General features: G+C 38.1%; 1 protein-coding gene across 6 annotated transcripts in view; it reads left to right on the forward strand.

Annotated features, from left to right (window-relative positions):
• Positions 1 to 18120, forward strand: part of ankfn1b (ankyrin repeat and fibronectin type III domain containing 1b) — a 125919-nt gene that overhangs the window by 67587 nt on the left and 40212 nt on the right. For 5 of the 6 annotated variants that reach the window (XM_067488568.1, XM_067488569.1, XM_067488564.1 and 2 more), the window contains one exon: positions 10545 to 10585. In XM_067488568.1, coding sequence (XP_067344669.1) covers positions 10545 to 10585 — 41 coding nt within the window. Of the gene's footprint in view, positions 1 to 7538; positions 7828 to 10544; positions 10586 to 18120 lie in introns of those variants that run through there. The other variant, XM_067488570.1, reaches the window with a different exon arrangement.

Raw genomic sequence — 18120 nt, forward strand, 5'->3', positions numbered from 1 at the left:
AAATACATATGAAGCTCCAAGGCAAACATGCTGTATTAAAATGAAATAAATCACTTTGGGATCAGGACTTTGTGGTGCAACGTTGTACAGTACCACCCAGTAGTATCACAGCGAATGTTCCAGTGTACTTGTACAGTGTACCCTACCCGTCTACCCTACACTATATTTCTAAACACCTGATTTGAAAAAATTGGTCAAATATTATTAAGGTGCTTTAAAAATAATATTTTCTCTCCCGTTTCGAATTTGAGAAATGAAGTAACTGTGGTGATGACATAAAGCTAAATTGGAATGAATTATCACTTATTTTCAGAAAGTTTTGACTGTAATTTCCCATTAGTCACCAGTTGTTTCTCTTTATTACTAGATTTTGCATGTAATGAATGGAGGCACAAGTCCAGCCATCCACCACAATGAAGTGCTATCCTTGCTAACAGTGTAGGTTTTGGCCTCCAATCAGAAATGCAAAATAGGTCAAGCTGTAATGATGTCATTCATATCAAAGGCTTATTTTTTCTTAAAATGTATTATGTTTTTGTACCACTATCTGTGGGGCCAATTGTCTGGCATCATGTAAAGCAAGGACACACTCACATAGAGGTTTTACTATACTTATAAGGACATTGTAGACCAGTTTTTTTATAAAATATTTAAAAAAAAAAAAAGTCAAAACAGTGATAATAATCCAAAATAAATATATAAAAATAGAGAAGTTGACAATAAAGCAACAAGACATAAAGTATGAGACTATAAGACAAAGAGACTAATGCACACAAATAAAACATTAAAGATAAAAAATAAAAATTATCTAATCACTTAAATATGATAACACAATAAAACAAATTTAATTTAAATAGAAATATAGATAAAACATCAAACCAATGAATAAAACATTAGAAAAAAGATCAAAAGAGGAAAAAAGAAAGTACTACATACAATGATGATATGTGATATATGACATAAAATATATGTTCATGTAAAATATTAAATATAAAGTAAAAGCCAAGAAAAAATAGTGGGTTTTAAGTTTGCTTTTAAAAACATTAAGGCTTCCTGTTTTTCTGAGTATATGAGGCAGACTGTTACAAACGTTTTTGTTCTGCATTTTCCTGCAGCGAAGACTCGTACCAAAGGATCTGAGAGCCAGACTGCTTCATACACTGGAAGCATGTGAGACAAGTACGCTGGTGCAAGACCATGAAGTGCTTTAAAAACAAGGAAAAGATTTGTAAAATCAATATGCAACTATGTAAGAACTAAGAAGTAGAAATATAGTTTTCTCCTTCTGGTCCTTGTCAGGACTCGGTTTATGAGGTATTTGGTCAGACCAGAGAGGAGAGCATTACAATAGTCTAGTCTGCTACATACAAACGTGCTGTTTGGGTGATAGTTGGGAATGTATATTTCCCCTCTTGTTAGTGGATCCATCATTTGAAATGCAAGGGTTTTAAATTAACAGTGTAACACCACCACATCTTGTGTCATGTGCCTCTACTTGTCTGAAGCTGATGGTGTCCTCGAGTTGTGTTCAGTAGTTAGCGGAGGTCACCTTTGTTTTAGAAAAGCTAAACACTAAAGCACACAAAAAAGCAAAAGTAGGTTTGCTGCCATGTTCTTTTTTACACAAGAATACGTGAAAATATTAATTATGGTGGGATTTGTGTTTGTCTTCCTCCGGAACCTTGAGTAATTATCACCAGTCCTTGAGTGTATTCGCCTGCTGTGTGCTACAAAGATGGCCAAGCCAGTAATTAAAAAGATATCTGAATAATTATTATGGTTGTTGATAGACATAAGAGAGTTTTACAAAGTGTAGCAGTGGCCTGCTTTTTGCAGTAGCAGAAAAAGAAGACAAGAGAGACATTGGCTTGCTGGTTGGCTGGCAGACCAACTAGGGACATCAAAGGGGACAAAGGGAGCGTTTTGCTCAGCGTTCTCCAATGATTAAAAGCAGGGGCCACAGTAAAGTCTGGATGGGCCATTTAAAACTAATGAAGGAAAATAAATACAGTCATGGTCATTGGCACGTGTGTGTGTGTGTGTGTGTGGGTTGTGGGTAATGCAGTAATGTGAGCTTTGAATTTAAACTATTGAAACGTGTGCTATACAGCTGAGAAAAATGTTCACTAGGATTTCACACAAAATACGGACAGGAAAAGTTGGCCCCCTCACTGATGTGTCATTGACTGTAGTTCTATTCTTCATCTCAGAATTGATCTGTGGAGTCATATACTGATAATTATCACTGTTTTGTATATCAAAATTGACTCACCGTGTATGGCTGTGAGTAACTGTTCACAGTATTGTGTGTGGTAGGCTCTGAAGGATGTAGGCAGGAGGTATGTGATTTTTGTGAATGAGTCATATTGCTTCAGATGTTGTGCTTGCTTGTGACGAACAAATACAAACTTGCACACACTGAATGAGGTGGATTGCAGTAAGTGGAGGTGAAGTGCTGATATGGGCACGTCAGTGTACAAAGCTTGCAGTATGTGGGGCTGACAACAAACCATGTCCTTTGATTCATCAAAGGTGAGTGCTGCTGTCATAGATATCTGTAAGTAAAATGCTGATGTCATGAGTGACATCAGCACTTGCAGCATTGTAGGAATGTATTAGTCACCATACTTCCTAATAAGCTTTACATATTTGAAATGTAGAAACAATTTTTCTTACATTTTCTTATCATTATACCATTTTTGATAATTTTTTATTCCCAGCTTTAGTCTTATTAGCTGGTTAGAAATTCTCCTTTCCTGTGTCTTCTTTTGTCATCCAATTTTACATATTCAAAGCACAACTTTAGCAAAGGTGCAGAATCATAACTCCTACAAAAAGCCATAGTCTTCTTTGTTGATGATCCAAGTACTTGGCTGGATGATAGTACAAAAAGCCAACCCATCTTATTGGAACCCAGGCCTTTTCACAATGTGTCAATGTTTTTTTTTTTTTTTTTTTACAAGTTGCATTTATCGTCAGAGTTGAATTATTTCTCTATCCAGCACTCTTCCAAGATCTAATGGGCAATTATCTGTAGAGGAGAAGTTAATGGGTGTCCTATTTCACAGAGTCCCTAGTTATTTATGCCAATGAGCACCATTGTGTGGAAATGTGGCAGACCTGTGCTAACCGTTCAACTTGTTTCGCTGTGGAATCCCACACCCATTGTAAGCCAGCACTAACCATCCCGACTATCATGCACAATACCTGTGTGTGTGTGTGTGGACTATGTAACGTGCATAAATGTAGAGACATTATTAAAGTATATACTGACATATATACAAACACACGCACATTGCCACCCCAGTACACACAAAACCACATAAACAGACATCCCACCTCCCAAATACACCACACACACTCTCACCACAGACACAGCCGTAGACCCACCACCACATACTCAAAACACCTCCCCTACACACACACAGCAAGAGTCCAATAGCCACATATGCAGCCATCTCCCAGTACACACACAAATAGAGAACCAGAGACCCACCACCAACATCAACACCCACAGACTCAGGCTTGGTGACATCATTGCTTAGATGACAGCACGTCTTCCAGCCCCATTAGTCTGATTGTAGGTGGCTCCGCTGTAGTGATTTATAGATAAATATCCATAGTCTCTCTCGGCTGTTTTGATTTATGAGTGATGTTTGCGTCCCTTTGGTCCCCAGACCACAAGACTTGGGAGGGGAAATCATGTACAAATAATGACATTGTAAAACTGGAGACAGAGGGAGAGAAGACCCACCCTGTCACTGTCTCATCTTCCAGTGTTGTTGACATGTTTTGATTGGTCAGTGAAATGAAGAGGAACTTTCTCTTTCATTCATCTAGTTCTCTGTTTTGCATACACTTGCACACCTGCACCCGTCTAGCTTGCTGCCTTGCTTTGCATACGTATGTATTGCTTTCAGCCAGCCACCCTGGCTGGCTGACAGCAATACAGCAATTCTTTCTGCTCCTTTGTTTTAATGTAGATGTATCTGTCTGTCAGCTTCCCCTGATGCATTGTCATCTGTTTTCCTTCCTTGTTTTTAATTCTTCACAATTGTCTTTAAAAGTTTTTAAAAAGCCCTATTTATTTTGTATCACACCAGTGGAAAACAGTATTCAGAAAGGAAAGAAAAAGGAAAGAAAGAAAGAAAAAAGAGAAACATTTCAAATATTTCACATTATCCTTTCTTTTATCCATTTGACTCCAGTTTATTTAAATTCAAATAGTTTTTTTATCTCTCTTGCCTGTCTTCTTCTCTGCCAGCCCCCAGATGTGTAGGAGGCCCCTAGTTGACTGCTATGAGCTGTTGTTTCAAATTGGTTTGTGCTTTTATACCAAAGCATGCAGAATGTTGCCCTTAGTCCAAACAAATCTTGCAAATGATTTAAGAAGTAAAAACGTGCTGTCACAGCAAGCAGAAAGGACAGCATATAGCTGTAAATGACACAGTGTTGGAAGATTTGCATCTTGAAACTTTTCACTTTTATTTACTGTAAGTAGCTACTTGAAGTGTTACTAAAGTTATAGGTGAGCATTAAATTCAATGCCATTCAATGAATGTCTTTTCTTATACTTGGAGGCAGATTTGCACATTGTGTTGCCCCATAAATTGAAATATATATTGCAACAAACTAATGGAAAACAAATATATAATAAGTTTAATATAATTGGTAATTCTCTATATGTTTCAGACTATTCATTATGCAAACTCACAGCTTTTGTCTAATTGTAGTTTATGGCAACATAAAAACCTAAATAATAATTATATTATATGTAATTCCTATTATATTGCAAGTAGTTCACCGGAAGGCTTGCTGGTGCATTGTTTGCATATTATAGAGCCAGCTGTCACACTCTTCTCATGGAGACACTGAATGGCCACCAGGAACCGACTGAGCAGCCTTCAAGGAATTCAGTAATGTGTGTGGAGGTGCTTGTATATGGACGGTTTTTGCATGTGTGTGTGGGCGTAATTGTTCATGAGATATATGTAGAATGGGTCTTGACTGACAGATGTTGGAACATCCTGCCTTGGCCCCTCAGTGGTGCTCGCTGGGTCCCTGCATCTCCTCTAGTCTAATTGGCAGGTGCATTTTATTGCTGAGGAAAGCAAAGGCAGTTGGACGGATGTATGGACAAAAGTAGGAATGGGAGGATAAAAAAAGAAATGACAGTGTTTCCTGTGTACCATTTCATAACAATGCCAACATGTTTGACATTTCCACCAGCTATGAGTAATGTTGCCCGCACCCCTTTGTGCTCAGGCTGCACAGTACTCAGTCACTGCACAATGGTAGAGATTCAAATGTGAGTCATATTACACACAAACTTACCCACAACAATTATCTAGTCGCAATAGAGGTCACCAGCCACAAAGCAAATGTTCATTTCATTACTAAGTTCATTAATATTAACATCCACCATTGCTAAAAGTCTTAGCAGGTGGGCAGGTCATTCCCTGACACAAGTTACTTAGTAAAAGTGTTTGACCCAATTTTTTGCAATCTAGTGGTTGTCAAAATATTTCTCTAATGATCTAAATAATTTTTACAACAAATTTAATTGAACTTACATTTTGTTCAGCACTTGCAATAAAATAAACAACAAAAACATTAAATATTGGTATGAATTATTATCATTGCAGTTGGTCAAGTGAAGTCAAAGTTGTGCTGCAATAGGAAAGAATGGTATTAAAAGTAGGGGTGGAGCGATGTGTAAAAATAATTGATTACCTAAATACATAACATGCGTAGATCCATCAAAAGTAGGAAGTTAGATGGCTGTGTCTAGTGAGAGGGAAAAACTCGACTCGCATCATCTCAAGTATGAGAATATTTTAAGCAGAGACCAAACAGGATAGTGCTCTGAGAGCTCTGCAAATAGTTTTATTTATTTTGCTGTTGATTTGCTAAATGTAGATTGCACCACATTCCTTTAACTTAAATGGAACAAGCTCTTGTTTTGATTATATTATGGAGAGACTGTAAAACACAGATTTCCAGTAAAGACTGCACTATTTATGTTTGGGTAATAATGCCCTGCAGTGCATACATTGTTATGTTTGTTTGTTTAAAAAGAAGATGATCGAATATAAAATTGAAATATAAATGACTGATTAATATGCATTTTTATTATTATTATTTATTTAGAGCTTAATGGCAAAATAATCCATCGATTATTCCATAAATTTTAGGTGCATCCCTACATCCCTAATACATTTAGTTTTTTTCCACAAACATTTGTTTTTTCAAAAGAATGCTGACTGAATAGAATAAATGATAAAAATGTTACAGTACAACACACCCTCATGATGTCCAATTTATGAGTTCCAGTTCTGTGTCAGCACCACATGTCCACAATTTAATTAAAAGATTTCCCTAAGAAAGGTCAGCAGATCCCATGTGACGTCGACTCATGTAGCAAACACTAATTCAGCGTGTAAAAGGTACAGTTATAGAGGCTGTCAGAACAGAACTATTACTCGTGCTGCAGTGGAGGAAATCTTTTTTGTAATAAAATTCAATTATGTTTCTATCCCATATAAATTAGTATGTATATACTTTTCTTTGATTCGGAGTCGTTGAAGTGAGCAAACTCCTCCAGGCTTGGCATGTCTATTGTTAACAGTATTACAGTTGGGTAGAAATCTTCTGGCTCCCTTATATATCTAAACCATGATGAAACAAAACATATATGTATGCTAATGAGGGCAGCACAGTGGTGGAGTGGTTAACAGTGGCGCTAACAGCTAGAAGGTTGCTGGGTTGGTACATACAGCCGAATTGGATGAATGAATGTATGCTGATGATCATGGTTGTTGCTTCTCTGGCTTAATCAAGGTTATCTCACAATGTGTCACATTGTGTCTTTGCTTAATTTATTTAAATGTCGAATAAAAAATACTTTAGCTTAAGTAGGTAGTACATAAAAGCTGCACCTGTGGACATCAAAGAAAATAATTAGCAACAGGGAGTTGTGGCGAACTGCCTAAATAGATTAATGAGCCACCGTAATTATGAACTGCTGACTCTAGAGTTGTCCTTCCAAGCATAATTGGAAAATAATGCAATGGGTTTATGTTTTCTCCCATTAATGCATGGAAGACCAACCCAAATGAGATATCTTCACAAAAATGATGACGTGATGCAAGCAGAAATAGTAACAGAGCTTTAAAGAAATCTGTCCAAATAATTTCTCTAAATGCTGGTCCATTTACAAGGTTTATTGTAAATCCTCCAAGTGTGCTGTTACTCCGGGTTAAGTGTTCCAAGTTGATTAAGGTGGTCCCGGAGTAAAAACAAGGAAGTGCCTCTGTGGTCCTCTGCCCTCCATCCACCCTGTCTCTCATCTGCACAACTTCGTCTTCCCCCCCGTAATCCTCCCTCTCCATCCCTGCCGATCATTCTCTTCAGGCTACTGTGTCTACATTGAGCATTTCCTCCGACATCCCCCCGCCTCCCATTCTCTCACTCTCTCCCCCTTCCTCTCCTGTCCTCCCCTTTTCACTGTGTGCAGAATTGGAGAAGCTTATCGCCTAGCAACCACAATTAAAGTACAACAAGTCAGTGGCGGTAGCAGCCACCGTTGGAGCAAGCTTCGCAAACCGTGGGACCGACGGCTTTGGACAGAAAGAAAGGAATAGGGACAGAGTTAGACACAGAAGAAAACGAAAGCTGAATAGTTAAAGTTGGACAGGTGAACTGCAATTAGAGCCGCCACTGACAAACCACAGTGAGGACTTTAGGTTCTTTAAACAAGAGGAAAAAAGAAAACCGCGAAAGTGTAGTACCGCTCTCTGACTGGGTTCACTGGGTTGGACTCCACAGGTACGTGTGTGTGTGTGTGTGTGTACTAGAATTGATGGACTTAAAGTGAAGGTATTTGAAAGGTATCTGATGGTGTTTGTTGTATTCTGCTGCTTATGTACCTTTGTTTCTCATTACTCCTGACCTATTCATGAGTATTGGATGAAATCCATATTAAACGGATTATGATTTTGTGGTACTTGGCAAGAGTACTGCATATATTGTCAGTGTAATTTCACAGCTGTGAGGGAATGCTAAATAGTTTTTTATGTTTTCCTTTTCTTGGTACGTGTCATAAAGGCATGTGTTCCCATACCTGCTTCCATACAGTTATATAATAAAAAAGGTGCTAAGTTAAGGCTGTGGGTAAAATTGAAATCTGATTCAATTTTTTTTTATACTTACTAAGTGATCACATTTTAAGCTGCTGTGCACTCCACACCTGGTGCTCATCTAAAGTCAGCCTCTTGCCTCCTGTATATTCCTAACCCTTATTACAAACTTTTTGGATGTTTCCTGCTACCATAATCCATAAGAAGGTTCTTGTCTCAGGAAGATGAGTGGACTGGGCAGTCCCACAGAAATGATACAAGGTTTGTTTAGCATATGGTTTTGTATGAGCAGCAATTAGATGTAAGTAGCCCTAATAAGAATTTCCCTCCTATTCTCATTTTAGTGTTATTAGTGCTTATAGAGATTGGAAAGAACACAGATCAATTTATAAAAGGCTGATGTACACACTGGCAAAATGTCATTTAGATACAGATTTCTGTTTTAAAGGCAAAATAAGTCTTCAATGAAGCAGTTCTTTATCTAGTCTTAAAAATGGTTCCAAAGTGGTTCTTCAATCACTTTGATATTTTAAATTAAAGACACCCACCTGCCTTCATCCCCCTTATGCAGATTGCCCCTATCTGAGTGCCCTGTAGGGGAGCTGGAAGGTTAAAGGTCAGTCACTCTGTATGGTACTGTATATTCTGTCCCCACCAAGCGGGTGAAACTCCTATGCAGACATCAACAGAGAAGTCAATCGCTGGTTAAAATGTCATTGCACTGCACACATAAAAGCACAAACACACTTCATACACTGAAGTAGAGGAGTCACGTCTGGTCAAAATGTCACCGCACTTCACATAAAAGCACAGACACACACACAGACACACACACACACAAACACATTCACCTGCACACATTTATATTTAAAACAATAGGTCTCTCTGATATAAAGTCTGAAATTCAAAGGGGGGTTGCCAATTTTTCAACATATGATGGAGAATAATTTAAAAGGTGTTCAAGCCAAACTCAGTTATGTGTAAAATTTTAGACTTATGGTCTACAGTATAAAAGACCTTGTGGGCAAATTTGGAAACACACTGGATTGTCTTGTCATTACTGAAGTTCGTGAAATGAAAAATGCATTTTGCCAAGAGTCATCACTCTAAAATGTGTGTATTGACAGAATATGAGACATACATTATTCATTATTTTTATCCTGTTTATGTGTGGAGAGAACCAGTAGGAAGTCATGTATGTGAAGACTAATACGCCAGATAGCTAGTGACTAGTATGCACTATTTTTACTGATAAGTAGGTGCAGTGGGCTGCAGTAAGTGACAAGTAGGTAATGTTGTCAAATGTCTCACAATAGATATACATAGCCAACTCTTTAAAGGGCGTAGATGCTTTATTGAGATCATTAAAGAAGGTGAACGTGTGTGCTGGGGTGGTTGGTATTGGTTTTGGTTACATGACCCCCTGTCCACCAACATCCTGTTTAAGATTCCTGAATTAGCCTCCTTGCCAAGCATGAAAATACAAAACAGCAACTGAACTTCACTCCAAAGATGTCTCTGGCCCAAGGCCAGTTATTTGTTTGTACTGTGAATGTTGAGTGTGGGTCTTGTTCGCTTTGTCACCTTTGAAAGCTACATGGCTCCAGAAGTCGTGGACAGCAGGGGGATGTCTGTCTGCACCTGTGTTCATAGGTGCACTTTTTTGTATCGTTCATGTGTGCCTGTGGTGGATGGATGCATTAAATGTCCCCTATTGAGCAGAGCTGGCAGGAAGTATTATTTTTGTGCTTGAGCTGCTGAGCTCAGTTGATGTCATCATCAGGAAAAACCTGGCCTTTCAAAACACTTTTTTGTTCTAAAGCATACAGTACATACACATGTGTTTGCACACACATGCCAACTTTTTGATGAACGCATGTTAATAACATAAACACTTGACAAGTGTTTGTAATCGTAGCCAAGAAGGTATTTATTTTTCACTACAGACAAGGTCATTACCCATCTAATTGTGTCTTACAGAGTGGCACTGATCATTTGATTGGTGCTGCCTTAAAGGTAAATGTCCAGATTAGTGGGGTGAGTGAGGCATAGGATTACTGTGGATCACCTCGACTGTAATAAACCTAACTCAATCAGCAGACAAAGCAGGGTGCCTCTGTCTCTGTGTTTGTGTAACTAGATTGTTTTCCAGGTTAATTAACTTGTTGGTGCGTTTGTAAAAAAAAAACTGAAACCACTGTTTGCCTGCAATAAACTGTTAGTATATTAGTTTTGATTTTTCAGGGCCAAGTCTACATAAATGTATAGTAACTACATTCAGAGTAAATGTTTTATACATGTGCACGTACTATATACTGCTCTGTTTAAGGCGGCAAGCTTTAAACATGTAGGGGAATATTATCTGTAAGTAAGAACTTAAGGATGTTTTGCGTCTCTTTTTTCCAGAGTCTGGGCTCTGCAGACCGAAAAGAGAATCAGCAAAAGAAGTAAGTCCCATCTGTTCACCTCTCTGACCATTCTTTCCCCCATCCATGCATTTGTCCTGTTTGTTTATATATAATTTCCTCCTGCTAATTTTGGTTTAGAAAAAAGAAACCAAAGAACATAAATGATTGAATACCAATGGTGACGAGATGCTTTATGTACTGTAGGCCATTATCATTATTGCCATTATTGGTGGCAAGAACAACAGCCAAGTCCTTGCTTATTGAATACATATTAACAGTGAATTTAGTTATTTGTATTCATCTTATTTTAAGAACATATTGCATGATTCCTAATTCTAGGTTATGAAAAAAAAACTCCACCACCATGCCCCCCTGACCTGGTTAGTACAGTGCATTTAGAAAGTTTTCATACCTCATCACCTATTTAAATTATGTGATGTTTTAGCCTGATACTACAGTTGTTTAAATACATTTTTTGTCATTAATCTACCCTCAGTACTGGTGAAAATAGAATTTTAGAAATGTAAATTTATTATGTACAGAACAAATTATTCATTACTTTGTTGAAGCACCTTTGGCAGCAATTACAGCCTTCAGTCTTTTTGAGTATGATGTAACAAGCTTTGCACACATGGATTGTGGGATTTTTTTTCCTCTTTGCAAAGCTGTCAGGTTGGATAGGGACCGTCGGTGGACGACAATTTTCAGACCTCTCCAGAGATCTTTAAGTCAGGCCTCTGGCTGGGCCACTTTAGGACATTCGCAGAGTTGTCCCTAAGCCAGTTCGGTGTTTTCTTGGCTGTGTGCTTAGGTTGTTTTGTCATGTTGCAAGGTCAACCTTCAGCCCAGTCTAAGGGCCTGAACACTGGGGAACAGGTTTTGATTTATGATATCCCTGTACAGTACTTTATTCAGCTTAACCTCAACCCTGACCAGTCTCTGAGTCCCTGCTGCTGAAAAAAAAAACCCAGAGCATCATGCTGCCATCAAGTGCCATCAGCAAGTGATGTGTAGTGCCTAGTTTCCTTCAAACATAAAGTTTAGATTTGAAGCCAAACAGTTTAATCTTGGTTTCATCAGACCAGAAAATCTTGTTCCTCGCAGTGTGAAATGCTTTTGTGACAGTATGCATTGTCAGCTGTGAGGCATTGTATAGAGAGATGTGTGTAGAAAAATCTCAGCAACAATCAAGAGAAATGGGAGGCACCTGAGCTAAATTGCAAGTGTTATTGCAAAGGGTCTGAATACTTACGTATATGTGATATATCAGTTTTGTTATTTTTAGGAAATTGTGGTCTGAAGAGTGTAAATTAAAAGAAAACAATTAATTTGAATAACTGTACTATCAGGCTGCAAAATAACACATTTGAAAAAAAGAGAAGGGGTATGAAAACTTTCTGAATGCACTGTGTATTTGATTAAACATAACATATCATTGCAGATGTGCATTAAATCTGTAGGACCCCAAATTCCCTGTATTACTTCTCATTTATTCCGGTTGTTCAGCATGACACAGTTTGGACTAATCTGTTTTGCCACATGGAAGAAAAGCACCCACATGATTTGATCTACTGAAAACCCTGTCATGAGGCAAGTGTTGGTTACAGTATCCGTGAAAGGAAAATAAGAAGAGTTTGTGTGTTTAGTCTAACAGAGTAGCTCTGCCAGGTGATATCTTGACCATGAAACCTGCTGTTGGTTTGTGATTCACACCCAGGACCTTCTTGCTGTGAGAGGACATTGTTAATTCCTTAGTCTGTTTATCAAGAAAAAATCAAGAAAAAAAGAAAAAATATTTATAAGAGTGAGGATTGAGGCTTTATAATAGATACACTTTTGTTTCTCCAGTTTTATTTTATCATGCTGTAGTTAATGAGTAATTCCATTAATTAACTCACTCCTATTTATAATTGATTGTGTATGGACAAACAAGCCATTATTATGATCCATGATGAAATATTGGCTTGACTAATTACACTATTTGTATGTTTCTACTGCAATAAGTTGGCACCAATAGGAGAAAAAAAAGTATTTTGGAAAACTGTAAAAGCTATACAAACTAATCCCACATTTGATTTGCCCTGCATATCATGGTGAACTCTTAATGGGTACACAGTTAAAGACAAGAAGAGCAGCAACAAACAGAATTAGCTGCATATTTTAGTTGCCGAGCAACCAAAGCCATGGACACCCATACTTGTATTCACATTTATCTCCGGTCTGTTTGTTTTTGTTTTTACTTCCCCTTTTCTAACAACAATGCAGCCAAAAGGTGGTTTTCCTTTTATATTAGACAAGACATGTTAGGGAGCCTCACCTAAGAACAATTCGCCAGTTAATGATTAAGCGTTTTTCTGCTAGCTGACATCTTGTGTAAACTATTCTATTGAGTTTCAATTGAACCTTCAGTGATTTGAGTGTAGGCTTGATTTGTTACTGCACATTATTTTGCATTCAAGCTGTGTCGGATGATCCGGTAGTCTTAATGATTTTTGTTTTGAATGTGCAAACTGTCACAGGTATTTCCTCACATGTTGTCATACCACCAGCTCTATCTCATGGCAGCTTGAGACACTCAAATGCATTTGTCCAGGACCTTAGTACTTGAAACAGTCAAAATATGTTTTCCCTATATTGATAATTATCTGTCTGATGAAAAGATGTACTTCATCATAGGTTTAATGTCAACCCTTTTCACATCGGTGTATTTGCACGATGTGCTATGTCTGTGAGCACTCACTGTGTCAGAATGGGAGACATCTGTTGCCAGGAGACAAGCATCTGTATTGAAGAACAGGTATATCCATTATGGGATGTCAAGTAACAAGGTTCAGCCCTAGTATCAGGGGATAACAAGAGTGTTCAGTTACCACACTTTGATTTATGGAAGCCAAATAATCAGAGGTGAACAATGGTGACCATACATCAGAGAAAATTACACACCCATATACAGTATGTCCCTCCTTCAAATTAAATTACTGAGGAACAAACAACAAAATACAGAGATTTCCCTTTGTTGCTGAACTCTGGCCCATTGTTTTGTTTTTTGCTTTTTTCACTTGGACCACTGCAAGATTTCTTTCTTTCTTTTTTCTTTTCTTTCTTTGTCACTGGATCTTTTACAAGGCACTGAGAATGCCTCTGCAAGGCTCATTACTACGTGTCGTAAAAGGTCTCACATTACACAAGAAACCAATCACTTTCCAAAAAGCATACAGTACATGCCATGACACACATGCCAACATTATTGTTGGCATGTGTGTCCAACTTTAGAAAACAAATATGATTAAACTTTAACATAGTGGATCCTAGTTTTTGTGTTAGAATCTTTGTGAAAACTGTGGACACCTTTGACAAGCTGCTGAAAGCCCAAAAGTAAAATTTGCCTTTGAATTATTATGAAAGTAGGTCTGTGGTTTTTAATATGTTTTTAAATCACTTGATTATCTCATGGGCACTCTAAAAGCTTATAGTCTTTAAAAGCACACTTTGGCTTTGTCTTTTCTATTTGTGCTGGGTGCAGACAACACAGGAAGGAAGACATAATAAAAGGATGGGGTGCCGGGGGTGTCTTCGAGGTGGGGGATACTTCTATTTATTTTTTTCATGAAGCAAGGGATTTAGGTACGGATGTCAGGGAAGAGAGAACTTGATTAGACTAATTTATTCATAGGAGCAGGCCATGTAATTGTTTGCATATGGTGGTGACGTAGGTGTGTTAGTGAGATGGGGTCTTTATTCACTGACTACATGCCTGACCTAAAGGTTTTTTAGATAATAAAACAATATTCCAGTTTGGTGTAATTTTGAATGTTAAAAAGAACTTCCAGGGAGATTTTCTTGGGGTTTAACCATTCTTTTATCAAAGATTAAAGTTAAAAAATTACTTAGTGTGTCCTCGTTTTAGATTTCACCTTTATGCAAGAAATAGAATCTTTTCAAAAAGCTAAATGTATCTTTCACTTTCCAAATCTGCATTAACAACCTTCAAAAGCTGGCATGGAAAGCACCATGCTTTTTTGTGGATGACAGCCTGTCTTCAGATTGAAACTGCTCTTTTTGTTTAAAAGTCTGTATTGCAGAGATAGCCTTCAGACAATCACCTTCATTTTCAGAATTTGCATCACTGTTGTTACTGTAAAGATGCTGTGCCACAGACCCTGATGGTTTTTTTGCTGTCACAGTTAAAGGCATTTCCTCCCAGCAGCACCTACTTGTTGCCGTGGTTACGGGTGACACAGGAGCAGAACCCCTGCAGCATTTAATTTTTGGCCTAATGTAAAAATACAGGTTTTATGAATTTCATTCAGTGTGTGGTACACGTAGTCCTGAGTGGCACTGATCAAACAGAATGTTCAATGTCTGAGATCAGAGGAGACTGAGAAGAGGGAAAGGAAAAAGAAGAAGGAATCAGTCATCTACGGAATCAGTATGAACACGTTAAACTCTAACGAGTAACAAACATGCACACGTGTAAAATTGTCTCTGCAAATTCAAACATGACATCAAAAGTGATTTAGGATAAAGAAAGGATTAACCGGTATATTTGTCGAAAAATGTGCAATTCTTTTTATTTTTTTATACAGTTTAAAAAGCTGCCTTGCTCTCATATATTTTCTGTGCCTGTATTTTGCATCAGTTGCAAATAAGCAGAAAAAAAAGTGACAAATGGAGAGAAAAGAGTGCACAGATACCAAAAAAAAAAAAAAAAGACCACACCACATTACTCTATCTCATTCCCCAGAGGTGCAATCCAAGGCAAATTCAAGCAGAAAGATAATAACAACTGAGGGTTCCCGCTGTCTGACCAACGTGAAACACATTCCTTCATTTTTCCAGCATTTTTTTCTTTTAACCTAATTTTTTTCCAGGGTTCTGAAATCCCAGTGTAAATACATATTGAGGAGTATTTACAATAGTGGTAACAGTGGTAGGAGAGGGAGCTAACTCAGCGGGCAAGTAGGAGACTGCCGCTGGCTCACTATCTTTACTATTTGTCCAGTTGATCTTGTGTGTACTATGTGTGCACATACGTTCTCAACAGCAAAGTGTGTGTTTGTACCCCTACTGTTGATCCAGTGTGTTTCATAACATGAAGAGTGTTTGAATGTTATTCCTTTATCCATGTGTGTGTGTGTGTATGTGTGTGTGTGTGTGTGTGTGTGTGTGTGTGCGTTGGCATGCGCTTGTGCTTATTTGATGTGGCTTGGCTGCAGTGATGTTGGGTTGTTTGAGAACTTCCCAAGAACAGGCTGCCAGGCCAAAGAACTGAGCAGGCAGAGACAGACATTGTTTTGATAAGGCATCCTGACAGTAAATGTGTGTGTGTGTGTGTGTGTGTGTATGTATTTGCGTGTGTCTGTTTCTTTGTGTATGAGAGAGATAGAGAGAGAGAGAGATGTACTGTGAAGAGAGAAGGAGATTTTAATTTTAAGTACTTGAACAGTTCTGTTCTTTGAAGCAAAGCCTTTTCCATTCTGTACTAAAATACGAAACACAAACACACACACACACACTTTTACAACATAACATACAAACCCTCCATTTTCACAACCACATTAGCTGAGCAACGTCTTGGGGAAAATGTCTTTTGATTATGTTGCACAACAAGATGAATGCTTTTCCAAACCTCTCCCTTCAGTTTAAAACCGCACATCAAAATTTGATCAGCTTTCCCAAAAACATCTTAACACTCTGAATGCTCATACTTTGCTGGCTTACAATAGTACAAATATAATTCCAGGATTGAACTGCTTTTGGTACAAACAAGTGAACTCAGCAATTCAACCGCAATCACCACTCTAAGGTTACTTGTAGACATTTGAAATTTATGTTTGCTGTTTTTCCTCACCAAGCGACTCCACTGTATTGTCCTTCACTTAACCTAAAAAATGTTACTGGTATAGGATCCATGATGGTGGTCAGTTTAAACTTCTGCATTTCCTGTAGTTCTAAATCCCATTACAGTTACACCCTCCTTTGTAGGACATGGCCCATTTTGTTGTTAGACAAGAGGCAGTACTCACTACTTTACTCCTAAATGAGACAATGTGCTGAGAATTTGACAGTATCATCATTACTTCTTGTCCTTTGCCTCAGAAAGTCAATAAATAATACCATGTTATGGAATTGTTCGTAATCTGGAAACTCAGAAATGTGTGTGTTTATAATAAGATAATGGATAACTTCATTTTTGCACTGTAAATTAGCTTAATAATTGGTGAATTTTAAAAATAAAATGGTGACTTTTAAAAGTTTTTATCCTTAAGTTAGATTTTTGGTTCTCATAAGTATAGAAATGCACACACACACATATCTCCCTCCTTGAGGTTCCCGTCCCCTTTCCAGCACAAATAATCCCCTCAGTCTGCTGGCTCAACCCTGATTGGAATCTCGACGCCGTGCTCAATTGTGGGTTGATGGGGAAGTGGGGTGCCCTGTGTGTGTGTGTGTGTGTGTGTGTGTGTGTGTGTGTGTGTGTGTGTGTGTGTGTGTGTGTGTGTGTGTGTGTGTGTGTGTGTGTGTGTGTGTCCATACATGTTTAAAGTTGTTTCAAGGTCATAAACATAAACATTATACCAGAAGAGTGTCCATCTTTCTCAGACCAGGCCTCTAAAAACACACACAACCACAACTATGGACTCAAATAATGTTTTCAGACTCATTTCCCTCTCTTAAATTCTGACATATTTACAAGAAATTGCCAGGAGGCACACTTAGACTGGCATACAAGCAAATTCTATTTATCAGCTTTTCAGTGTCTTAGAGGAGGCCGACTTAGATGCAGATTTTTTTTTGGGGGGGGGGGGGGGATTCTAAGGAGAATTATGAGATTTTCTGCTGGATTATAACAGTGTGATGTAATGTAATGTGGCATGGCATCTGGTGATTGCTTTCAGGTTATTATAGATTTCTGACATCATTGGCTTACAGGTTTAATCAGGTAAATCCATCTCCCTAGAAACACATATTATACACAACTCTATGTATTGTGGCCCAATAATAAATCAGTGAGTCAGTGCCTCTGCCCATTTTACCACATATCCCCAGTGTGATAGCTATTAAATTACCCCAGATCAGGTTCCTCCAAATCACATTCACATTATTATCTCATCCCACCTAACTGAAAGCAAGTGGAAAGAGAAGTGTCTGTGGTACCACTTGCTTTGCCCCTACGCTTTTAGTGGTGTGGTACTCCAGCTACAAGCTTCAATCGTTTGCAGGCTTCCATGTGCTTGTCAGCTTATTTCAATATTAATTTGACTGCAGATTCATCATCTGTATATCTTACTGTGTTGAGTCAGCTTTATACTACACATCAAACACAGAGGGAATGGTATCAAACCCCAAACTACAGGGAGCTGACCAAAGTGAAAAAGGGCTTTGAATTCCCCTTCCCATTTTTGGACAGATTTTGCATATGCCGATTTCATGGAAAATAGTAAAGAGAGCGAGGGCAAAGTAATAGGGCGAAGCTTGACAGAAAAGATCTTACAATGACTGTGACTCAGAGACATGAGAATGAATAGATGGAAGGAAAGAAGCAGAGATAGAAATATCTCTGTTTACCGTAG

The sequence above is a fragment of the Channa argus genome, chromosome 20 (genome assembly GCF_033026475.1).
Source record: "Channa argus isolate prfri chromosome 20, Channa argus male v1.0, whole genome shotgun sequence".
Classification (NCBI taxonomy): domain Eukaryota; kingdom Metazoa; phylum Chordata; class Actinopteri; order Anabantiformes; family Channidae; genus Channa; species Channa argus.